This window comes from Gallus gallus, chromosome 9 (genome assembly GCF_016699485.2).
Source record: "Gallus gallus isolate bGalGal1 chromosome 9, bGalGal1.mat.broiler.GRCg7b, whole genome shotgun sequence".
Lineage (NCBI taxonomy): Eukaryota > Metazoa > Chordata > Aves > Galliformes > Phasianidae > Gallus > Gallus gallus.
In genome coordinates, this window is record NC_052540.1 from 22,601,520 (window position 1) to 22,627,214 (window position 25,695).

General features: G+C 53.6%; 1 protein-coding gene across 6 annotated transcripts in view; it reads right to left on the reverse strand.

Annotated features, from left to right (window-relative positions):
- KCNAB1 (potassium voltage-gated channel subfamily A member regulatory beta subunit 1) overlaps positions 1-25,695 on the reverse strand; it is a 36,546-nt gene that overhangs the window by 4,851 nt on the left and 6,000 nt on the right. For 3 of the 6 annotated variants that reach the window (XM_040705467.2, XM_015291649.3, XM_040705466.2), the window contains exons 2-9: positions 12,237-12,280; positions 8,195-8,232; positions 7,073-7,152; positions 6,558-6,602; positions 5,546-5,590; positions 5,351-5,394; positions 3,982-4,068; positions 81-166 (exon numbers count right to left, since the gene is read on the reverse strand). In XM_040705467.2, coding sequence (XP_040561401.1) covers positions 81-166; positions 3,982-4,068; positions 5,351-5,394; positions 5,546-5,590; positions 6,558-6,602; positions 7,073-7,152; positions 8,195-8,232; positions 12,237-12,280 — 469 coding nt within the window. 6 annotated transcript variants of the gene reach the window in all.

Here is a 25,695-nt window from a genome sequence, read left to right on the forward strand (position 1 = left end):
ACATACAGAGTGACACACACACCCTACAGAGCAGCTCCGGGGGATGGGAAATGTGTGCCCTGGAGCCAGCTTTGCTTTACCATGATCTCCATAGCACTCCAGCGTGACGTTCCCCAGTACATCGCCATGCCCTGGTTGATGACGTGTGTCATCGCCCGCACGATTTCTAAGGGAGAAAGACAAACACGTGAGAACTCTGCGTCACCCCCCAGCTGCCCCCGTGCTGCTCCTGTGTGCCAGAGTGCTCCGTCACAGCTGGGGGCTGCCAGCACAGCGTGGCACTGCAGGACACAGCCACCATCTCTGCGCACGGATTTGGGGCCGATCCACAGCTGCGGGTGCTGCAGCCAGAGCAGCTCCAGCCCATGGCAGCAAGGAGCAAAGCTCGGTGGATCGCTGCACTGTGCAGCTCAGTGGAGGGGAAGCACCAGCAGGGGAAGCGTGAAGAGGTTTATCTCACAGCTTTAAGGAACTTTTATCAGCTGGTGGAGGTCTAAGTCTTACCCCATAATAATATTTCTGCTAAAATTTATCACTAGAGGGCAGTAGAGCCAAAAAATAAACCGAAAGACAAAGGATCATTTTCTATTTTGTTCACATACATCAGCTCCCGCTTCTTTGCACTACAGCTACTGAGATGCTGCCGAGAAATGAAGCACCTGGAGAGCACAGCGGCTTTGCTGGGCACCTTGCTCTGCACGTGGCTTCAACCTGCTGACACCCACTTTGGTTGGATCTCCTGCCCCTCGCTGGGTTCTCCTCCTCCTGCCACTCCTGAGCAGCCACTCCTGGGGAACAGGGCCATGAGCATGGGCTCACAGTGGGTGGGAACCCCTGCTGACTGGGGTGGGCCCGACACGCAGGGCTCCTCCAGCACTACTTGCTGCCTTGTTTTGATGAGGCTCAACCAGCTTGAAAACCAATTTCTTCCCTCTGGGGTGGTTCACTGGGTAAGAGAAGATAGCAGATGCACAGGGAAGAAGAGATCCCACACAAGGATGCAGGACGAGCCTTCCTCCCACCCCATGTTCATCTTCCTCCTTTGGCACAATACATTCACACCTCCTCCACTTCCCCTCTTCATGCCAAGCCACGGCTGGATGGGTTCTTTTGAGTAATCCGATCCTCCCAACAAAACAGCACTGAAAAATGGCCCTGAAAAATATTTACCCTCATGGATGATGTGAGCCATGAACAGCGCATCACTCAGACTGACAAAAATACACTGAGCGGATCTGGGAAGCAGAAGCAAACAGTCCTTAGTCACCGGTATGGGTAACGCACGAGGCACCCCGCACTCAGCAGCACTGCCAGATTGCAGAGTGCCCTTTGCTGGGAGAGCTGCAAGAGACAGCCCGGGCCGTGCTGCAGTTCCCAGCCCGCTCAGCACCGCTGCGGTTCTGTCTGTCTGTCTGACTGCAAAGCACTGGCTGGGACCAGGGCTGCTGAAACAGTGCTGGCCATCACTGCCTTGAGATTGAGAGAAGCTGCCTTTTATACCATGAGAGTTCTCATCCTATTTATGGGGGAAAAAAACAGCTTGGCAGAGAGTCGCTTCCAGTGCCAATCTGGAGGTTATTGTGAGATTTCTCCTGCAGGCAGCGACAAGCAGCTAAACACGGCAAAGCCTCCATTTATAACCCTCAGAGGACTCTAAAAGTGACAGCGTGCCTCTTCCATGGGTGTCTGTCTTCAAACCAAGGCAGCAGAACTCCTGATGGAAGCACTGATCTTTCCCCTGGTGAAGAGCAGCTCTCAGATGCCAGATATTGTTCTCCCCTTTTGTTTTCTCCCCCAGATCCGCCCTTTTCTCCATTCCTAGGCCATCCTGTTTGGGGCAGGCACAGCCAGCAAGCTGCCCACCGAGCTCAGTAACAGCCCAAGCACCCACGCACTGGGGTGAAGGCGTGGGGTGAAGCCGTGGGGTTCCACAGAGTAATCCTGTATGAGAATTCCTCCCTCCCCCTGCAGCACCCGCTTCTCCCTGCTGTTGGTTTTCTATTTCTGCCATACGATCATTTAGAAATTTTTATGGGTGTTCCATCACACTTCTTACACGCTTTGGCCCGTGGTTGTTTGTGTTTCTCCCACCTCTGTTCCCTTCAAGAGAACGGCAGCCAATCTAGAATATTTATAACTGCTCTTGTTTACCAGATCCTTCCCCCGTGGGTACGCCTCTGGATGGTCTGTGGACAGCACGCATCCGGGCAGCTCACTGCTGGATGGCAGAAATGGCACTGCTTCCAGGGGGAGTTCTCAGAAGAAAGCACACCAACAACTCCAAACCCTGCAGCCAGGCAGTACCAACCCGAGGCAGCTCCGTGCCCCAATGTGGAGCGCACCGCCCGCTGTGGGGCCGCCCAGCCGTGCCCCACTCTGCTGCCTTCTGCTCAGCTGCACACATTGCCCAGGGTGAGGGAAGCATCTGCGACACAGCCTGGATCACATCTCCACAGGACTAATGTAGCGTGAGGGCATGGGGAGAGGAGCGCCCGTCTGAGCAGATTGCAGATATCTCCTTTGGTCAGAAAGGGGATATTTTCCGAGTGATGTTTTTAATGCCCAGAACTGACAGCTCATCAGGAGAGACAGAAGCACAGCGGCACCGGGAGGCTGAGCCGTTACAGAACTGCAAGGCCCAGCCTGGTGCCCAGCAGCAGCTCCCCATGCCATGAGCTCAGGACAGGACAGTTCCCCCTTCCAACCTCACCTACTTGCATGCACAAGCATGGAAATAACAAGACAAACATTTACAGCTCTTCCCCTCATTTTGCCGGTTGCATTTCATAACCCACAGCCTCACTGCCCACTCCAGTGAGTTTACCATGATTTGGCACTGTGCATAACCAGCAACCACATCAAGGTGACCTACAGACAGCTCACCCTCAGGATGCGAGCTACACCATCCCGTGGTGAGGATCCCAGCTGCAGAGTACATGTAGGGAGTTCCTGTCCTTCCCAAAGCGCTCTGTGGCTTCAAGCCACACTTGTGGCTGCATTACCTTCAGCCACCCGCATGCCTGCAGCTGCACACAGGGAATGCAGCACGCGTTGCACACTCAGGACATGGCTTTCAGCTGAGCTGGGAGCAGCTCTTTGCTCATAGAGAAAACATGGCTACGTAAGGACACAGAGCATAGCTGGGATTGTGCCTTGTGAAGGTAGCTTAGCACTTAGCGCGTGCCAGATATTGCCAAACCGACAGATGGCCCAGCAGATGCTCTGGGATAGAAGTGGCTTAGTAGGTGAACCATAAAAAAAGCATGAAGTACATGGAAAGAATAAACACCGCGCCATTCATAACGCAGGCGCCCCTTTTCTCACCCTGCTGAAAATCTCACCGAGTCCCACAGTTTATACACTGCTGCCAAGCCCCAGCCTGGGAGCGCCGCGCAGAGCTGCTTAAACGCCATCAGCAGAAGAGCTCAGCTGTGCTGTGGGTGGGAAGGAGCACTCCCAATCCCCAGCACAGCACAGCCCCTCCAGTGGCCATCACTGAGCGGAGCGCACACTGCTGCCTGCACAGCCCTGAGATCTCTGCCTATGCTGCTCTGTGCACTGGCTGCAGCAAGTAGGGAGCAGGCAGATGTGGGGTACCCAGAGATGAGAAGGGCAAGCTGTGGGGTTCCCCCACCAAGCTGGCTGCAGGGGGTGCAGGCAGGTCAGCTGCCACAGGCTCTTCCTAAATGCCAACACACTCATTTCAGCCTCATCTGTAGGGATCGGAGAGGGAAATATGGGAAGGAATGTTAAAACCAACATCGGGACTTAAAGGGAATGTCTATTTCCATTAAAGACATACAAATTCATTTCAGTGTAAATATATAGGACTCCGGGATGTCACGAAAGAACCATTTCATATTTAAGCTGCCCCGCCTGAATATTGAATACAGATTTGTTTTTCATTTCCTACCATCAGAGGCATAAGCCTGTAAGCCAGGATCAGTCGCAGGAAAACCTTCAATTACAGCTGCCACTGACCTTCCATGGGGGTGTTGTTGTCCGGGCGGTTGGCAAAGACCACATCCACGTACTCCAGCTGCAGGCGCTGCAGGGAGGCCCTCAGCCCTGCGGGGCAAAGCAGAGAGCAATGCGGGGTCAGCAGCAGCACAAGAGGTGCAATGCAAGAGAGAAGCACAGCTGGAAAAGACTTCTGAAGTCCCCAGCCCTGCAATGGGCCCATGCAGCCCTCCCTCATGGGCTCTGCGAGGAGCTGGTGGCAGTGGGTACCAAAAGCCCACCTACATGTGTGTGTATGCGATGAGGAGATGTCCTAACGCTTATTTTCTATGAATCTTCCCGGGAACAAAATGTTTTTTTGAGTGTTCATGAAGAAGAAGCCAAAATAGAGCCGTCTGAAAATGTTTGCTGAAGTTTGAGATTCAATAAAGGGCTGTTTTCACCAAGCGTGCTGTAGAAAATAGCTCACATGGACTTCAACGCTATTTGATACTTCTTGCATCTGCTGCCAGTGCTTCTCTGTCCTTTTGCAAAGTGGTTTCTCACAGGATGGCAGGGGGAGGTTGGATGCCATGGGATGGCCATGATCCCACCGGCACCGCCTGGCTGCCCACAGTCAGACACATCACCTCAGGGTCACCCACAGCCCACAGAGTGCTGCTCACAATGTTATCAGTGCTGCCTTAGTGGTAAAGTCATATGCTTGCATATATGTCTTTATAGCATAATGCCACTGAGTTCTGCAAACACAAAACAAGGAATGCTTTGCTTTCTAGGGCAATGGCCCCACTCTTCAAATGCTCCCCATTCAGCTCTGCACACCGAGCATGCTGGTGGCCATGCTGATCCCTGGCACACCGTGAGAGCCAGGCTGTGGTGGGGCAGTGCCAAAAGCCCATGAGAGGTGTGGGTACAGACCTCACAGCTCAGTATCACTGCAGGTATTTACCCTCTGGCAGCACAGGACAAGCAGCAGCAGCATGGCCCAGTGCTGGGTGCTGCTTTGTGGGGACAGCTGATTCCCCAAACACATCCCCTGTGCGTGGGGATGGCACAGCCTCCCAGGCTGACACGTTCTCACCACAATAAGCCCACAGCTAATGCTGCTGATCCTTAATATGACAGAAATGTGCCTTCTCATGGTCACTGCTCTATTTGTGCTCTGCCTGCGGAACACTGCTGTGCAGGCATGGATCCAGCCTGCAGCAGCCCTGAGCCCCAGTCCCATAGGCTCACAGTGCACTGCAAGATGGATGCAGAAGGGCTGCAGCATGTGTGGGACTGTACCCACTGTACCAGTGACCACCAGTAGCTCTACAGGGAGCCTGACAGCAAACTCGGAGTTCTGGCACAGGAAAATGCCCGAGGCACAGCCAGGTGCAGCACCCACCTTCAATGATGTGCTTCCTCGAGAGCCCTCTCTCTGTTTCAGCCCTGCAAAGACAAAGCACACAGTTAGGGGGCTGAGGTGCCAGCCAGCAGCAAGCAGAAATGAGGTCCCACGTCCCAGCTAGGTGCAGAGCAAGGGGTGGCAGCCCTCAGGCTCAAGGCAACAGTCACCGCTCTGCATCTCTGCTGAACTTACTTTCCACCCCAGTACAGCTTTGTTGTGATGACCAGACTGGAGCGCCTAGGAACAGGACAGAAAAATTGTTATTGTTAAATAAAATGATCCCAGAAGAGCCCAGGCAGAAGCCCACCTGGCTCCAAGGCAGTGCCCTCCTCCCCAAAGGCACCACCACCCTCACAGCACCCACGGGCAGCGGCACAGCTCGCAGTGAAGGAGTGCTCCCTCAGGCATTAAAACCCCAAGAGAGATGTGTTTGCTGAATTAATCTACAGACTCCAGTGTGATAGTAGATCAAATATTTATCATCAGCAAAGTATTTTGCTGCAAAATTGTATGAGTGTAACAATTTGCCTGGGCTTTGCTTGGCTTGACTTCTTCCTGCCACGGGATGTGGCACGTTTCCCAGTGAGCATCCATCCCCCAGAACAGGGGCACTGGTTTCAGTGAGAACACCGCTGGGACCGCTCTTTGGTTGCGGGCTATGACACACAGGGGAGAGCCTTAAAGATTATGTAAATGCTCTTAAGATGACACCACGTATGCTAATGTGCTTCATTTACATGAGGTATCATCTCCTACCAGGCGGCCGAGATGAAGGCCCATCACAGCTTTGCATTCTTAATATACAGCCTTACGTGTGCGTGCAGACCTGCTGCATAGATAATCTGCCTCTCTGCTCTGTGAACAGAAATGAGGATGAATGTGCAGAGATCAGAGAGTCACAGAATGGTTTGGGTTGGAAGGGACCCTAAATGGCCATCAGCCCCACCCCCTGCAATGCAGGGACACCCGCAGCTCCAGCAGGTGCCCAGAGCCAGCTCCTAACCAGGCCTCCACCTGCAAGCGGCAGTGATGAGGAGCAGTTAGGAGGGCTGGCTGCTGATGGAGCTGCGCCCAGTCCAGAGCCCAGTGCTTCCCACAGGCACCTCCCGAGCCCTACCCCAACCCTGGCTAGCTGATGCACAGCATCTGTGAGAACCTGGTGGGCTCCCCACTCCCACGTGTCCCCGCTGCCCGAGTACGGTACCTCCAGCCCTTCTTCTTGAGGATGTTCCCCAGGATGACCTCAGCCCTGCAGAACAGAGGAAGCCCGTGTGAGAGGCACTGGGGGATGCTCAGGGCAAGCAGAGCTCCATATTGCAGCCAGCCCCAGCCCTGTGGTCCTGCACTGGATGATATGCCCCAGAAGCTGGGGATAGACTTTTTCTTAGTTCAGCAATGATACTGAAAGCATGAGCTGTGCTGGAACTGCTCCTTGCTCGCGGAGTTTTCAGAGCTGTCACCATCACGGACCATTAATCACCACTGAGACAGGCACTGACTTGTCATTTATTCAGGATGTTTCCCAGTGAGTGCTCGGGGCGGCACCAGTGATGCATTTCAGCTGGGTGCAGGGTTGGCTTTTTTTTCTCCAAGTGTGCTCCAAAAATGCCCACGTTTCATAGGAGATTTCCCAAGCAAAGCCGTGCCTGGAGGCACAGGGAAGGACCGCAGTGCAACTGGGACCCCTCGTACCCAACCACCACCCAACCAGGGACTCACTTGCCCGCCGCATACACCTCGGCCGTGTCGAAGAGGTTGACTCCACTCTCGTAGGCGATGGTCATCAGCTGCTCGGCCACCTGTGGGACGGACACGGGGCTGAGTGAGGCAGTAGTGCTGGGCAGTGGGTCACCCGGTGCCACTACACCGACCTGAGCGGGGACACAGAGCTGCACAGCGCCCTGGGGCTGATCCTGGGAGGAGCTTAGGGAAAAACCCTGCGCTCTCCGATGGGAAAGCAGCCAAGAATTTAACAAGGTTACAGAAATCGCTCTGCAGATCTATGGGGTTTAGTGCAGGAATACATTTGTCTTCTTGTTCTGAGCATTGCCTTTTTGCACTGACTTATTCTAAACAAGGAGAGCCAGGAAGCCAAATTCGTCATTGGAACAGCTCTTTTTGCTTCAGACCACAATACCCAGAAACAGGAATAAATGCAGCTCAGTGATGTGCAGCGATCAGAAATACCAGCAAAGGTCAGATCGCTTACAAAGAAAGACAAACATTTGAAAGCAGAATGCTGGGCCTCCTGCCTGCTGCAGAAGTTATTTTGGGATTTCTGCTGTGGCAACACACGGAGGGCTGCTGGAGCCTGCTCCCTTGTTACGAGCAGCCCTGGTGCACCTGGCCAGCAGTGAGCCCCATGTGGGCAGAACAGTGATGGAGACCGGAGCGGGAGGGAAACCCAAGCACCTTTCCTTCTGTTTCATCTTATTAGGGAAAAATAACCAAATAAATGGAAATAAAACCACCACTGTGAGACACCACGCTGCTGTTAGCTATGACTGCCGCTCATTACACGCAGTCTGCAAAAATAGAGTTTTCCAAATTCTGCTCCAGGAGCTGCACTGCTGCCAATGGCACAGCACGGAAATACCGCTCCACGCAGCAGAGGGAAGGTTGTTTCAAGGGGGAGATGCTTTCATTAAAGCTGATCTTGGAAAATGTCAGATTCGTTAAGATATTTTGTAGCAGAAGCGTGAGCCTTGCCTTGCTTTGCATGCCAACGCTCTGCCATTTGCTGTCACCACGCCCCACTCCCGTTAGCTGGCCATGCTTTTATCTATAAGCACTCTCCCTAGCCTTGCTTCATGCATTATACTGAAAGCAAAGGTCACTTACCTCGTCTGAGATTTGACCTCCAAAAGTGACCCACGTCCCTACAAAGACCAAAACAACCAGTTATCATGGGAAAGGCTCCTGCACCAATGCCTGTATGTTCAGAACCACCAGGAGCAATTGGGAACAGAGAAACTTCCTGGAGATGCTGAAACACATCGTTGGGGCAGTGAGACTTCCCAAATCCCTGCTTCAGTGTTCACCGTAACACAAACCCCAGCCAGGAAGAGCTCAGAGGCGCTGGAGCACTGAAATGTGTGCAAAGTGCCTTCCCTTGAGCTGGAGCCCAGCACTCGCACCCACCCTTGGCCAAGAACTGCAGCAAAGGCCCCACTCTGCCTGCAGAGGTTCGCTCTTCCCCTCGCTAACAACTTTTCTACGTACCAGCTTCCTTTGTCTATATGCAAAGTTACTTCTGAAGATGTGCTCATGTGGAAACTCTGGATTTCCTGCAGAAGAACCACAGCTCAGGAAAGGCCATACCTTTCCAGTCTATAAAAGCTGAGCACGTTGCTGCTGTTGGAGCAGAAATGAGACTTCTTCAAAGAGCGCAACTATTCCTGGCTCGCATTGCATTGCCTCACTGCAGGAAGCGAGCTGTTCCCTGCCAGGACCCACCGCCACCACGGCCCCAGCAGTGCAGGGAAGGGCCCTCCTCCTTCTTGCCACATTCATTGCATTTCAAAGCCTTTGGAAAAAGTATTTTTCTTATCACAAAATGCTCTGGTGCCACATAATAATGATAAGAATGAAAATAGGCTTCATTTTATCATTAAGCTTCTTTGTGCAAGTGAAAAATCCGACTAAGACTGATTTCCACGTTAAAGCTTCAGAAGAGTTATTTTTGTAAGAATACATTAAAATGCATCTTTACTGGAGGAAGGAAAAAAAAAAAAAAGCATTGAGACTGTTTACCACAAAGTGATCCTTAAACACACATGGAGGTGGTGAGCACTGGGCAGGGCCCTGCAGGAGGAGCCCCCAGTTCAGCACAGGGCTGAGACACACAGACACCAGGGACAGCCAGAACGGATCACAGCACGGTTGGGTTGGAGGGGACCTCGGAGATCACCCACCTCCAACGCCTGCCGTGGGCTGGTTCCACCCACCAGATCAGCGTCACGCATTGACTGATCAGAAATGAGCCTTCGGGTGCCTAAGCCACATGAGAACAACGAGCTCTTTCTTTAAATATAAATAGTAAATATATGCAGAACTGGGTACACCTTCCCCCACGCCCATCCTCCCCGTGGGGTGGGTGCTAAGGAGCTCAGGCTCACGATCATCGTCCAAGGGTTGGGAATGCCACTGGTCAGGAGCCCTGGAGGAATCATTGCCTTGGTGGCTGCAGGCCCAGCCAGCAGGGTGCCGAGTTCATGCTCAGCAAGACAGCCCCCAGGGCGTCAGGAAACTGCAAGGCTCTGCTGCATTCAGTGCTGGGAGCAGCCTGAGGGACATAGTATGTGCTGGAAAAGGTGCCAGGCCAAGAGTGGGACACCCAGATGTGCCAAGAGCAGTAGGACAGCCACACAAGCAGCCAAAAGCATTGACAAGGGCACAGCTGGGACACACAAGAGCAGCACGGGGCCGTGGTGCTGTGCCCATAGAGGCTGCGGTTCCCAAAATTCCCTTCCAGAAAGCACAAGGCTCCTTTGGCATTTCCAGCAGCGGCTGAGGATGATTCACAGCCCAACAGGAGCAGTTCTGAAGGAAGAGATACAAGAGCAAAAAATAATAAAGCACAACCCTTCCTTGTCCCCGCACCAACAGCTGCGTGCCCTTTGCCTGTCCCCATTAGTGGTGTGAGCGCAGCCCAGAGCTCTCAGCCCCACGGGGACACCAGCACAGCCACAGCGCATTTCGGGGCCCTTGACCTTTTGTGATCCTTTCTCTATTGTGTAAAAGGGAGCACTGACATGAGCGGAGATGCCTCGGAATTACAGGAGCACTGAGGCTATCAGGAGGGGGAGCGAAGAGCAAGCTTGAAGCTGGGGACACAGTAGGAACACAGAAGGATGCCAAGGGCATTTCTCCAGCATGGGGTGGGTAGTGGAACAGAGCTCCAAGGCACAGCAGCTCCCCGGCTGTGCTTGCCCCACATTGGAAAGCTGCTTCCCAGCCAGATACCTGAGCTCCAAGGGAGGAATTTCTACACTGAAGCTGGATTCAGCTCCGTTCCCATCACAGCTCCCAGTCTAGCACAGTGTGACTATTTCTGGGTTATTTGCTGATGCGAAATTCACCGCTTGATAATTCCACTGCTGGCAGATGTGTCACCTCTTAGAAGAGCAGAGATCCTGGCTGGAAGACAGGGCTCAGCCTCCCCCGAGGACGGATCCCCACCCCGCTGCAGTGAGGCAGTGCCGCATAAAGCTCCCGTCTGCCACATCCGTCCCTGCTCTGCTGATATCCAGGTGCCTTCACCTGCAGGCTCTGCAAAAGCTTTGCCCCGAAGCAAAGCCACCAAGATGTGAGGGAAAGGCCTGGCTCCTTTCTGCACCCCAGGCTGCTGGGTCTGCCCCATGGATGGCTCTGCCACACGGCAGTGGGCGCTGCTCTGCAGCAGCAAGAACCTCTTGTAGCGTGAGTTTTCTCCTGGGCTTCTTCATGAGGAATTGGATTTTCTGCGTTTGGATTTTTGGATTTGGGGTGGCTGCTTTCATCCTGCTGCTCCTTCCCTCGCAGCCCTCCTTGCCTTGCTGGAGGCCGTCTCCGCATTTGCTGAACACCAGCAGCCCATCTTCACAGGCTGAATTTGCTTTGAATTAACCACCAGGAAACATGACCTTATTTCTTCCTGCATCCCAAATGCATTTCTGAACCAACATTGCTGCAGAAACCATTCACAGCCCAGGCAGTTGCCCAGGGTGGGACTCTCTGATATTCCCCTTTGTAATTCTCACCTTGGGCTCACCGACAGAATGCACAGATGTGCCCACGCAGTGAGATTTCAGATTTGAGAGGCAGATTGCTGAGCTGGCAGAAACTTGGGTGCAACTTCAATTGGATCTACATGCTGCAGGGGATTAGGGAGACAAATGCATCTCCCAGGGAGCTGTACAGGGAGCTCATAGAACAGCCACCCCAGTGGGCACTGGGGCAGACACAGACAGACCTGCGGTGCTAGAAGACCGAGCTGTGCTCTGGAGGAGCTGCACACATCGCAGCAATGACTGCTGAACCCAAGGCTCCGTGCTCCCCAACCCAGCACACCCTGAGCTGCAGGGACTCAGGAACAGCATGAGAACAGCACGGTGTCACTGCCCCATGGCACTGGTCCCACGCCTGCCTGGCTGCCAGCACCCAGCCCTGCAGCTGTGCTCCCAAGGGCTGATCTACAGGGACATGGCCCCACGTGCCTGCAATTAAAGAAAAGCTCTGCAAGGCGTTTTTCTGCCACCACTTCCTCTCACACAACATTTGCTCTTGGTGAAACTGCAAGTGTGAAAGAAAACTCTACACCAGCTCGTAAGTCCTTTAAAAGCCCAGCATCTATTTTGGTCAGAAGAGCTCTTCTTGCCGGAATAGAACTTATTTTTGTGACTTGTAATAGAGGGTGACTTGCATATCCCCCTCTATTTTAAAATCAACTCTCAAAACATTTTGAGAAAAAAAACGTATTTCAAAGCGTTGCTCACGTGGGTGGTACAACTGCTGGCAAGGGAGATTATGGGGCCAGGGACCCCACAGCTGCAGCAGGGTTGTGTGTGTGGGCTACCCACAGGGCCAGCACACGGTCCTGCAGTGCTCAGAGAGGCACTTGTAATTCACAGGACCATTGGAAGAGACCTCTCACACCCCTACCACACCACACCACTGCCCACATCCCTCAGTGCCACATCTCCATGTTTCTGAGCACCTCCAAGAACGGTGACCCCACTGCTCCCTGGGCAGCTGTGCCAACACCTGGCTGCTCTTCAGAGAGAAAATATTTCCTAATATCCAACCCGACCCAGCACTGCTGGAATAAAGCCCTGTTCTTCCCTGTAGCACTTCAGAAGTAAAGCTCTGCCCAGAAGCCATGGTGCTCGGGCCATGCACTCACCCAGGCCGAGGCACGAAACACGCAGACCAGATTTCCCAAGGTTCCTAGGAAAAAAAGAAATAAAACAGCATTAGACCATGAGGGACACTGACTGGGTAAAGCAACTGGAGAATGCTGCTTTTCACAGAATGGTTTAAGTTGGAAGGGACTTCTAAAGGCCCTCAGTCCCGTCCCCTGCAGTACATGGGCACCCACAGCTCCATTAGGTGCTCTCAGCCCATCCCCTGACTGCTGCACCCTCTGGGCAACCTGAGCCAGTGCCTCAGCACCCTTATTGCAAAGAGTTTTTTCTTTATATCCAGTCTAAATCAGCCCCTTTTGGTTTGAAGCCATGTGTAGGAAGGCTGATAGCAGCACTCACACCCCCAGCGCTGTTCCCTGTGTCAGAGCTCTCACCCAGCACAGCCGCAGGTTACACCCCTACCTAACATAAAGCTGTAACACAAAAACCCCACTAATTACAGCCTCCTGCTTTAGCCTTCACATCACAGCCAGATCCGTGCAACTTCTTGGCCAGCCCAAGGTGTAACACGGGGCCACCCCTCTACTTCCACTGCAGAGCTCTGCAAACAATTACTGCACTTTGTTTCTGCTCTCCATGAATTATTCAGAGCCCAAAGAAAGAACAGGACAGCCCTCCCACCCTCCCAAAAGCCAGCTCAGTGGTGGCCTGCACCATTTGGACACTTTCAGCTCCCCATGGCCCCCAGCTGACACGAGCCAAACCCACTGCAAGGCACAGCTCCAAAATGGGAGGCTGTCATTTAGATGCTGGAGCAGCAGCACCTGCCCCAGGCTCACAGCAGGCTTGAAGCTGGCACCGACTCCATTTCTTTTGTCCTTTTGCATGAGAACACCACTGGATCCCACGTAACAAATGGATACAGACAGCACCAGCGATGCCAACCTACACACGACAGCTGCCCGTGCCCCCAGCAGGGTTGCACTGCCCCTGAGGGCAGCTCACAGCGGCAGGGCTGTGGGTCACAGCACCCCAGCAGAGGTGGTATTTCCAGCACACATCTGCCTTTGGAAACTGCCTTCTGCTGGTTGAGCTGCAGCCGGCTTCTCGCAGAGCCCTCTCTGCTAATGGATCTGGGCAGAAACACCATGTTTGGCTTCCCAAACACTGTCCTCGCCACGTGCTTTGTGTGCACATGGCCGGGGCACTGGAAAAATTTATGTCTATTGGAAAGAGCCAATGCTGAAAATGCCAAATCCTTTTAGTGCAAATGGAACCCAGTGGCTGCTCAGCTTGTGAGAGGGCATCCAGCACACGGTGCACAAATTAGGAATCTAGCTCTAATTGATTTCACTTTATGTAGAAGCGGAGAAGGTCGCTCTGTGTGTTCTCCGTAAGGTTTGGCACCAAAGGAGTGAGGCGCACAGAGCTCAGTGGGGCTGGCAGCCCACAGCTGCCCCAGTGTCTCATCACCCCCTCCTGGGCACAGCCCCTCCATTCACGTGCTCCAATTAACAGGAAGGCAGTACACAGAACGAGCAGAATGGACACCTGCCCAGGGCACCTCGCCTCCAGCACAGCCCTCGCGCTGCTCAGAAGCACATGGTCATTGATTTGGGGACCACTCCTGGGGCAGAACAATGCTTTGAGCAAACAAAAGCCTTCCAGAGCTGGCTCCCCTCAGCCCCCTAAAGAAAGCCACGTGTGTACACACCCAAAATAAAGCAGAAAAAAATACATGCACATATCAACTTGCATCCTGTAGCTGCCAAGCGTGCACATATGTGTAGACACACTGGATGCAGATACATTATCTGCACGTGTTTATGCACACACATACATGCACACGTACCTGGAAGCTGCAGAACCACCAAGTGAAATCAATGGTTTGTTTCCCAGTTACTTGGAAACCCCAACCCATTACTCCCAGCAGAACCTCCAGCACCGAGCATTGCCCCATACAGAGCAGCAGGGCACCCCAAGCCAGCAGGAACTGCCTGAACCACTCACATCACAGTGCTGTGCCATGGGGCATGATGAGAAAAGCCCTTACGCACACATAGGACAGAGACTGAGTGCACTGTGTAGCATAGGGATGGCACTCCCATACCTCCTGCCCCACAGTGTGAGCTCGTGGAGCTGCGGTGGCTGCTAGACTTGCACTGATGCTGCTGAATCGCTCCCGCAGGACATAGCACTTTGGGAGCCCGTGCTGCAGGGAGAGATGCCATGAAACAGAGCACCTGCAGGGTCTGTGTGCCCAGCCCCAGTAGCTCAGGTCCATCCTTCACTCACGTGCTCAGCTCTCCTTACTGCTCCCACCTCTGCCATCCCACACTGCACGGGATCAGAGCACCATCAGCAGAAGCTGAGATGCATTCCACACCACATCCCCAGTTACAGAAAACAAAACCTAAAGCCTGGCAGCTTCAGTTTCAGAAAAAGCAAACTAAAACCTCTTCGAGAACCCCACCCTGCCTGAATAGCACCAGCCCTGAGACAGTTCCATTCCAGAGCTGGGGATGTTGGGGACCAACATGAGGAGAGGGTGGGACACAGCGCCCAGTGTAGACCTCAAGAGCCACAGCCCTGAGAGCAGAGGGACACCCATTGCTGTGCATCTGTGCATACCTTCATTACAAGAGAGGATGCTCCAGGCTGAAGTATTTGTTAACCTTTTTCCCTCCTAAACTTGGCAAGAATTATATCTGGGCAGAGATAGAAAGATGCAATCTTGCAAGATACGGTCAAGTTTATGGAGCTTGCAGGAAAAAAAGCAGGGGTGTTTAGTCACAATGTGGTCAGCAAGATTCTGCATCAGCGAGCACCTGGCACCATGGAAAGCCTCTGCAGCCCTTTAAACACACACAAAATTATGCTCATCAAAGAGAATTTGGTTCCGGACCTGGCTGTGATGCTGAATAAGCAGAGCCTTTTATTTCCACAGAACTGGGGGGAAAAGTGTTTTGCTTGTTGGGCATTTTGCTGCAAGTAAATCTACAAGCAGAACCGTACAACTACTGGATGGAGAGGTGCAACAGAACTGAAGGACATGCAGGAGGAGTCCATGGTGTGGCTGAAGCCACAATGGTACGTTCACAAGAAGGGCAACAACAGTGGCTTCCAACCACTGGGACTGTTGGGTTCAGTGACGGGAAGTAGCAATGAGGGGGAACAGTGCACTGCACAGGAAATGCAGAACAGAGAGTAATGAGAGGCACCCAAGATAAAGATTGACTGTAAGAATTCAGAGAGGGGAAAAAAAAAAAAAAAGGCTTATTTTCAGGAATCTCAGAACAAAGGCTGAAACCCATCCCCAGGGGATGCTTCTTTGTGATGTGGCACTGTAGGAAGATCAGATTACGTCTGAAATAAAAGTTAATTTTAGTTAAAAAGACAAGAAGGCTTAAAACCGAGATGAATATTTGGCAACGAAAAGTGAGACTAATCACAGCGTGTAGCAGCTCCCTGAGGCCATTTAACTCCTTCTCCAGAAGGAGATCCAATGGGAATGATGTCCGGTGGCACTGCTGGCTGCCTGCAGCCCCACAGAGACCCCTGTGCACAGGAGGAGGGCATCCACGTGGGTTGCAAAGCTTTCTTCCAGTTCTGGGTTTGCTTTTAACTTCTCCTTTACAGCTTTCCCCTAATGGAGGTGCCTCTGTCAGCACCCACAGCCACTGCATCAGCCCAGGGCTGCCACCCTCCATCCTGCAGCACAGGTGTGCACACAGCAGCACAGTGTGAAGGGGAGCAAATGGGATGCAGTGCCTTAGAAAACCCAGAGCAAACCCCACAGCAGGGAAAAAAGAAAAGGGAAAAAGGAGCAGAAGGCTGCTGTGGGCAGCGATGGGTGCTGCAGCTCAGTGCTCTCCCTGCTCCCAGGGGCTGGGGCTGCCCCTGGTGGCTCTTGGCAGCGTTCTGCAGCACTTAGCCTGAGTGCTTTATCTCCTCAATTCCACTCCATTGCTCCTTCAGGAAGGTCCTCTCTCTGCAGTAGCTGCGTGCAAGCTCCTTCCCCATCTCTGCTATGGACAGCTTGTTAAGTAACACCATGTCACTTCTCGCTCAAGAAACGTCCTTCCCTGTGATGCCCTGTCCCAGTTAACTCAGGGGTGCATAGGGCAGCCAATTATGAGCCCTGCTCATTGAGGCTCCCCTCACTCAAGCTCACAAAAACCCTTTCATGTGAAACCAGCCCGGTGTGAGGAGTGCTCAGCACAGCAGCACACCCACTCCATGCAGACCCCAGGCACAGCCCTGGTCTGTGCCTCGTGCTCAGCCAATGCCTCCCCCAGGTATTTCATGGTCACTCTGAGTTTAATTCTTTCCTCCGAAGTGTAAATGCTGACAGTGCACTCAGAGCTGAGCAGAACCAAAAGGAATACATGATTTATTTCTGCTTTATGGGTTGGGGTGAGGGCCACAGTGGGACATAGCGTGCCCAGCCACATCCCAGGGACACTCAGAGCTGATAGTGTCCTTGATTAAAGGGAAAGAGAAGAAAGCCTGCCCAAAAAGCAGCCTGTGCCATATGCCAAGAGTGGTGCTTGTCTCCTGTGGCACAGGGCAGAAAGCAATTGTAATTAACCACTTTTAATTAACTCTAGTGCAGGGGAATGGGTAGGAGAGCCCAGCGATAGCTGCAATGCTGGAGGCAGCAGTACTGCAGGGAGCAGCCCTGCGCCAAGCATCGCTACAACCTGCATCACCGCAACCCCAAGCCCTGAGCTCCCCAAGTCCCAGGCCCTTCTAGGCTCTCTGCACCCCCAGGAGAAGGAGCACCCACCCAGCACCCTGCTGCAGACCTGACCTGCTGTTCTTCATACCCTTGGCCCTGCTACAGCCCTCCCCACACACACCTCTCAGGCAGCACCTGATGCACATCCCGTGGCTCCGTGCAGGGAACATGGTCACACAATCAAAACCTACAGCCCTCCCAGCAGTGATTTATGGCCTGTGCCTCCTGTGCTGCTTAATCAGCTAATTAGCCAACAGCTGCTGCCTGCTACAATGATAGGACAAAGCAATCAGGAACAAACACACCTGGTTATGCAGAAACATCTCAGTGCTGCCCCACAAACAACCCCTGCTATCCTAGCTTCTGCATGGTGCATCTTCAGAAGCTGCCCCCATTGCAGGTGTCCCAACCCGACCCGTGCAGGAGAGGCATAAAAAGAAGACTCAGACTCTGTGTCACTAAGCAAGGGCTGAGCTGCTCAGAGCCTGCAGCTTTGTTTGTCTCTGCTTGGCTGAACGAACCTTACTTAAGGCTTAGGGACCTCCAACAGTGCCGTGGAAGCAGCAAGTTGAAGGTATCCAACCTGTCTGTCTGCCCACCCATCTATCTACCTGTCTGTCCCTCCATATATCCAACTATCCATCCATCTGTTCATCCACTGGTCTACCCATAGAATCATGGAATCGAAGGATCACTAAGGTTGGACAAGGCTACTAAGACCACCAAGTCCAACTGTCAGCCCATCACCATCAAGCCCTCTGAGCCATGTCCCATTTATTCACCCATCTCCCCATCCATCTCTCTATCCACCCATCCATTTAACTATCTATCTATCAGAAATGAGACAGAGAAAAACATGTTGTTTTTTAAGAAAGAGCAGAAGTTTTAAATAAAATCTATGCAATACCACACACGGTGACTAAAGCATTTCAGACTCCACACCCACAGAAGAATAATCAGGCTCAGAAGAGCTCCAATAACACCGTTCCTCCCTTCCCACCCCCAGTTTCCTCGCCTTGTGTTGATGTCACTGCCCACAGCAGCTGACCTTTACCAGCAATGCCAGACCAAGGGGCTGCATCCCACACAAGTCCTCAGCCCCTGTGGCAGCTGGCCGCCAGGACAAGGGCCCAACATCCCCAGGCTGCCTCGGGCTCCTCTGGCACCCTGGCAGCCCACATCCCCACCCTGTAAGCAAAGCTGGGAAAGAAGGAGTAGGCTTTCCTGTGGATCATCCACAGGCAGTTTGGTTTATTGTTACCAAAACGCACAAAAATGTCACCGTTCCTGAGGCTTGCAGGGGGAAAACAACGTTGCTTAGAAACATCCCCATTATTGCTTTGGAACAGCTTCTTTTTGAACAGAAAATGAATAAAATATGCAATTTGCTCCCTGCAAACTGAGGCTGCTTCACGTAGCAGCGAGGCCCAGCAAAGCTCCTGGGCTGAGCTCCCGCAGGAGCCTGGCAGCAGGGCAGTGACCCACAGCTTTCCCCCTGAGTGTAAGCAGGCGGGAGGGAGAAGGATGGGTGCAGAACTCCCCACTGCTGGCGCTGCTCAGCCACCGCCCCCAGAAGCCCAGCACCCAGCAGACTTTGCTGTGCTGCTCTTGCTGTTCTGAGCTGGTGACAGACTGCACACTTCGCACCACTGGAGCATGACAGCATGCTGATGGATTTGCATGCAAAGTTTGCAGTAGAAGTGCTGGCCCAGATCATGGTGCTGGCCAGCTGCTTGCAGCATGCAGGGTGAAGCTGTGGCTCTGGGGCCCAGTGCAGTGCTGGAGCAAGGAGCTGCTCCCCACAGCACTCTTGACCAGCACAACCCCATTGCTCATGGCTCTAGCAGTAGTTGGCAGTGCAGGGCTGCAGGTGTTGGGGTGCAGCTGTGCCCTGTCCCTGGCTTTCCAAACCATCCCCGCCATGCATGCAGCCATAGGCATGGAGGCAGCTGTCTGAGCTGAAATTCCACACAATTTTCTTGGCTGCATCCTTCAGAAAGTTGCTGATGACGCATTCAGATGCAGATCAGGGGAAGTGCATGGGCCGCAGCCAAGTGCAGGGGCTGCAGCAAGAGCTGCTGCTGTCCCACATGCACCGAAGTTCCCCATGCTCTGCGCTCAGCAGGGAGTGCAATGCTGGCACCCAGCTTTGTTCCCTGCAGTGCGGGAAGCACCGCATGCACAGAGGTGAAGGCTCAGATCTCCAAAAGCCCCTGGAGCTCTGCAAGGCCCTACAGTGAGCACCGTGCAGGGCCACGCATCCCCCCTGAGCACTGCCCCGTCCCACTCTTGGTGGATGCCTCACAGCTGTCATGCTGTAACAATAGTCTGAAATAAAAATACTCTGCTCGAAATTCCAACTGGACTCTGCTGAAGCGGCCATGCTAGAACAATACTTTTAAAATGCCTTAAACTGTGCACTTCACTGGCAATTAAGTTAGCAGTGTTTCTACGTCACATCCTTTCTTCCACCCATTTAAGCATTAGATTAATGTTGTCGTGCGGTGTTTAAATGGAAAAAAACCCAACACAGGAACAGCCCAGGAATGGATGTGGCATCCATCTGTGCCGGCAGCCCAGAAGCTTGCAGCCTGCTGCCCGGCTGCCCACAGCCACACCGCATGGCACTGCCACCACACTGCATGTCATGATTCCAGAGCTCATTGCCTCCCAGTGCCACCGTCCCACGACACCAATGCCGACATCCCATGCCAGCACTCCTCTCATGCACTGTCACAGCCCATCCAGTGGTGACAGTGGCAGATCCTGCACACAGCTCTGAGGCACAGCTGCCACCCACAGGCTCTGCTTCAAAGCTTCACCTAAAACCCCTTTGTGCAGATGGAACCCGGAGGAGGAGAGGCGGCTCCTTTGGATCCATTAAATCTGCAGTCCTGGGGGCAAATGCATTGTGAATGTAAGGGCAAACCCTTTCTGCTCACTGGAGCGGTCTTACAGCAATAAAGTGAAGCTCAGGCTATGAGCCATAAAAACAATCCCGGAGAGCTATTGAAATAATATGTAACCTTGTGGCAGAATAATTGGGCTATTGCCTGACAGTGCTTAAAGCTACCTATAACTGCAGCAAAAGCCATGAATTCCTGAACACATCAAGCAGCCATCTGCCTGACATCCATAGCAGGCAGGGACGGGGAGGACCCAAGCCCCAAAATACCATGAGGAGATCCCCGCTCGCTGCAGGGCACGGCAGTAGGGCTCACTCAGCTCATGCACCGTGCACTTCCACTGCCTGGCATCTGCCCACAAAGCTTTGCCAGTGCAGCGCTGGCATTCCTAACGCAATGCGTCTGTATGGGAAATCCATACCTCGCTGACAGCACTGCAACATTCGCTTGCGGCCCATGGTGCGTGGAGGAGGAGAGGAGCAGGCAGCGGGAGGCCATGGTGTGGTGATGTGAGGAAAGGGTGCCCTGCAGCACTGTGCAGAGAGAACAATGGGACAACAATGGGGGTTTATCCTCACTGCATGCACCAATTGCGTTTGCAATGGACACTGATCTGGCTGGTGGGATTTTCTGGCACCCTATTTGTCATGCCTTCCCTCACAGAGCAAGGGAAGTCTGGCACGTGGCTCTGTCCCATGGCACAGAGCTGTGGGGGGGCAGGGAGGTGGGAGCCCCACACCCACTGCAGCACCCACCTGTGCCTGCACTGTGTTCCCAGGGCCAGTACAGAGGATTGCAGCCCTGTAGCCTCACCACCCCCCAGGCAAGGAGGAAGGATGCTGCACTCCTAGACAGAACCCAACGCACCCAGCCAGGCAGACCCCATCCTGCCCCATGGTGATGCAGCTGTCACAAGTGGTGACACAGGGAAGCCCCATCCGATGGTTCCATGTCACGGCTGCACGTGGGCTCATGGCACATGGCAGCACGCTTCCTGCAGCCGTGCACTGCTTGCTTTGTGCTGCTTTGATGCCTGGCTGATGCCACAATTAGATGTGAGGGAAACGAAGTGAGATGGAGCAAATGAAATGTGCACATGGGAACACACCTGGATCCTAATATTTGCAGACATTCCCAAAAGAATGCATTTATTCCAGTGAGCTTTGTATTTTATGTTCCAATCTGTTCTCTCATCAGGAGCAAAGCCAGAAATGAGCCTGGTGCCAGCTCTGCTCCCCTCAGCCCCAACACTGTCACCATCTCCCTGTACACAACCACAGCAAGACAAGGATCTCTCTCTGCACAGCCTACCATCCACGGCCCCAGGTTCCCTGCAGTGCTGTGCCCCATGGCAATGCTCCATGGTGATGCTGTGCCCCATGGCGATGCCCCATGGCAATGTCACACATCCTCTCCAACCACAGCATCCCCATGCTCTGTGCAGGTACTCAGCAGTGCTGGAGTGCTGTATTTTTAGCATAAAACAAAAGGCATCCTAAGTAGCATGTCATTTCAGGCAGCACACATTGTGAAGCTTGTCAGCAGTGACATAATGCGAGCAGAAAATGAACTGGGAAGGACTTCAGCCTGAAATACAAGAGAGCTGAGGACTTTACAGCATTACTATTGCAGCTGTTGGGGAAAGCCTTGGGCTTCTCCAGGCATGGAATTTCCCTTGAATTGAGGAACCAGAGAGGAACACAAAACATCAGCTCCGTCACTGCTGGAAAGCCTCTTCCCTAACTAAAGGTTACCTCTACCCGGCAGCAGCACCAGGGCTGAGCCAGGAGCTTTGTGTAGCTCTTCCTCCCATTTCCCCCATGCTGCTTCTCTTGGGGAGAAATCTCCCCTAGGTATGGAGAGATTTGGGAGCAGCACCAGGGATTAGTCACAAAGATAAAGCCTCAGCCCCATCACAGCTGCGATGCTATTCCTGCTGCAGTCCCCAGGCTGCCCGCAGCCGGGAGCCGGTGGAGCTGTGCCAGCCGCCAGCTGGAGGCAGAACTCAGCCCTCGCTGGAGAAACCTTCCCCAGAACTAAGTCCAGGATGAGTTATAGAGCCCCAGCTCTGCATGGCAGCAGAATGTGCAGCCACATCATGTGTTGGTCATTGTGGGAGCCCCAGGAAATCAGCATGTCAGAATAACTGCTGACAATTAGCACATGGCCCACAGTACTAACCAGCAGAAGCTGTGACCTGGTGATAGGTTACATCTGTAGTGCTCCGTGCTTGTGCACACGGCAGTATAGGGCAGCAGGCATGGCCCCGGGAAGTCACTGGGGCCAAACCCACAATGCACAGCAAACAGCAGTGAGAATCCCACCCGCTCCGAGTCTGTGTGCCCTGCCCTGTCTGTGCCACTTGCAGAGTGCTGCTATTGCCATCTTCATAACAGCAGTGCTGCGTGGAGTGAGCCCTGTGCTGCACACACCTGGTGCTGAGCAGCTGACCAGCATAGGACACAGTGCCCATCCCATGGCTGGAGCTGCATAGCCCCACAGGCTCTGCTCAGTCAGGATCTGTCCCCCAGCAGCTGACGAGGGGCATCCCAACCAAAAATAGCAAAGTGACAAAGCCAGAAGAGCCCTCTTTTTTCAACTGAAGGTGTGGCAGAGAAGACCATCAGCTGGAGCATCTCAGAACAAAGGAGCAGCCTTGTACTGGTTTTCCTTTCTAGGCTATGAGCAATCTGCGCAAAACATTCTGTAGGAATGCTTGTGATTTCCTTCTGCATTTCACTCCCCCTGCCCGGGCTGAAGTCTACGAGCGGTCCCCGGGTACTGAGGGCAGCTGCTCCCCTTCACTCCATGCATGCTGCAAATGAACTTTTCCTGTCCAGCCTCCAGCGTGCTTTGCTAATTGATTCTGCTCATTAACATCAGCGTAAGTTATGTCAGGCACTTCATGGGAACCATCTTAACAGCAGTGCCATAAATTCACAAGTATCCCTTACAGCCCGCATGGGTGCTCTTTGTGCAAAATCACAAGCACACATGCCGGCAGAAGCCTGAGCACGCGAATGCCGCTTGATTATGCAGAGGTTTAAAGATCCCCTAAATCTCAGCAGCTCTCTCCTCTGACACCAGAGGCATCCGGTGAGGAAATTCTATGGAGCTGCAAAGCAAAGAGCCATTACACACCGCAGCCGAACAATGGGCACCGCGACCGTACCTATATTTCATGCCAGTTTGCTTGGCGGTGGATTCCTTGAGCGAGATGTGGTGCTGAGGGGTGAAGGTCCCCAGGCTGCGGGCGATAATCGCCACCGTCCGGAATTTGGCCCTGGCGGCGTTCACCACGTTGGGAGCAGCGGCGTTCTGCTTGCTGATGAGCCGCTCTTCCCCATTGCGACTCTTCAGGTTGTGCTCCGTGCAGGCGATGGACACCTGCATCGCGCCCCGCGGCCCAGGGGACCCGGTGCCTGGGGCACGTCGCCGGGCAGAAGCCCCCAATCCAAGCCCGGCTCGCGGTCACACCTCCCCCGGCGACGGCCTCGGTGGGTCGGGGAGCGGCATCCGCCTTTAGTCGGGCGCTCGGGGGAACATGGAGCTGTTCCCGGTGCTCGCAGGCTTCGCCGCCGCCGCGCTACATCAGTACGGGAGCGCCCCGAGCCCACCCGGGAGCCCGGAGCCCCCCCGGGGCCGCTGCACCCCCGGGAGAGGAGCTGCCTTTTGTACGGGCACAAAGGCACCGTTGGAAGAAGCAGCGGGGAGAGCAGCGCTCGGAGCGGCTTGACGTTGAAAATGGGCTAATCATGGGGAAAAAAAGGGAAAAAAAAAAGAAAGAGGGGGAGGGCGAGAACAAGCGCTGTGCTCCGGAGTGCCGCTGGGTTAACTCCTTCCTGCCCCACCCTCCCCGCACGGCCGCAGCGAACATCCCCCCTTCGGCTGCGGGCAGAGGGCTGGAGGTGGACCTGTGGGTGTGGGGCGTGGAGGACGGGGTGCAGGGCTGTCTTTGAGAAGAGAGTCTCAAAGCTGGGGAATGGCTAACTGAGCTCAGAGCCTGCGAGTCGCCATCTCGGACACAACGTTTGGCATCAAGTTACTGCAAAATCATCAATAAATGAGTGATACCGATCTCAAATGAACACTGCTGCACATCCAAAGGAGTGTGGCACTGAGGGTCACTGACACAGCTGCCCACACTGTGCTGTGCAGAGGGACTCCAAGGAGAGAATCATAGAATCACAGACTCATTAAGATCGGAAAAGACCTCCAAGATCATTGAATGACTTAGGCTGGAAGGGACGTTAAAGATCACCCAGTGCCAACCCCTGGCCATGGGAAGCACTGCCAACCACTAGATCAGGCTGCCAAGTGCTAGGGTTAGGATCCCCAAGCTTGTCCACAATCCAGCCCCACCCCACCATGACCACTGCCAGCATCCCTCAGAGCCACATCTCCATTGTTCTGAACCCTACTAGGGAAGTTGAGCCCACCACTCCTTGGGCAGCTGTGACAGTGCCTGACCACTCTTCCATTTCAGATCCTTTTCCACCATGCAGTTTTCCAGCCACTCAGCTGCAAAAGCAACAACTCCTGGCAAGACTGCTCTTGGACTAAAGACTTAAAATGTGGGATACCTCTTTTGTTATAAAGTCATCAGCTTTAGTTTTAAAAAACCTCAAAGCAGTGCCCTCTTCCCCTTCACAGCCCATGCCCAGGTAGCTCCGCACAGACCTGAAGCGTTGCATGTTAACCAAGAAAATGGATATGTTATGCTTTAAGTTGTTATGCAAACACGCTGAGCAGCCTAACATGGCAACCCAAATGTATTTTGGGCCTGAGGTGGGCTCTCAGGATGGCTGCTGCCAGAGCTCAGCTGTCGGCTGGCTGTAGGAACCCACGGCTGTGCAGACCCAATCCAGGTCACCGATAACAATGCTGTCTCAGCTGCTTTAAGCTCTTTAGCCAAAATCCTTCACTGCCAGGAGAAGGCAGTGACATAGAGAAGATCGGCCCCAGCCCCACCAATGTCACATGAGCCCCTCGGCAAAGTTTCTTTGCTAATAGCCTCTTCAACAAGACAGGAAGTTATTTCCAGTTTAGCTATATTTTATTGAAGTTGTGCCTGTGTATCTATCAGCTGGATGGGGGGGTGGGGGGGGGAGGGTGGAGAGCAACTCCTCACTCATTATCACACTGCACTGCAGGCACTGAGCTTCTATTTCACAGCCCAAGCGATTAGTATGCCACAGTACCTTGCTGCATAGCTCTGTGTGACATTAAAGGGGAAATCGGAGCTGTTTTCCTGCTTGCTCCCAAGCAGCCTTTTCCATTTGCTTTCCCCTGGTTTCCCCCAGCTCTGCTTCGGCAACTCCTGCACTGCGCACAGTGCCTGGGCAGCTCCAGAGCACCTTTGGAGAACAGTTCGGCCGCAGCAGTGCTCTGCATAGAAGCAGAGCCAGCATCCAGCCTTGCTACTCGGCACAGAGCAGCCCTTAAGCTCCTCACGCTGCTCTGCTCTATGACCATCGCTGCTGCTACGTTTGCAGCTTTCCCTCTGCTGCTGGCAGGGAAAAGGCATCCTGTGAGCTTGGCTGCCCAAAACCATGGGGCTTCCTGCTGCATACAGGCTGCAAATTAGGCAGCAACACTGAGAAGAAAGCAGAAAGCAACAGAGAGGAGAAACCTGGCAGGGATTAACCTCAGAAAGCTCTGCAGGACATTCCCCCACCAATGCCATATAGGCACAGTCCTGTCCCAAGGCACAGCCGCAGGAGCTGCAGAGCCCGCACACCTGTGCCCCATCCCAGTGCCAGCTGGGGCTCACTGCAGACCCCGCTGCCTCCATAGAGTCATCCCCACACACCACCCAAACCCAGCATCGGGGCTGCAGCAGGTAATGTG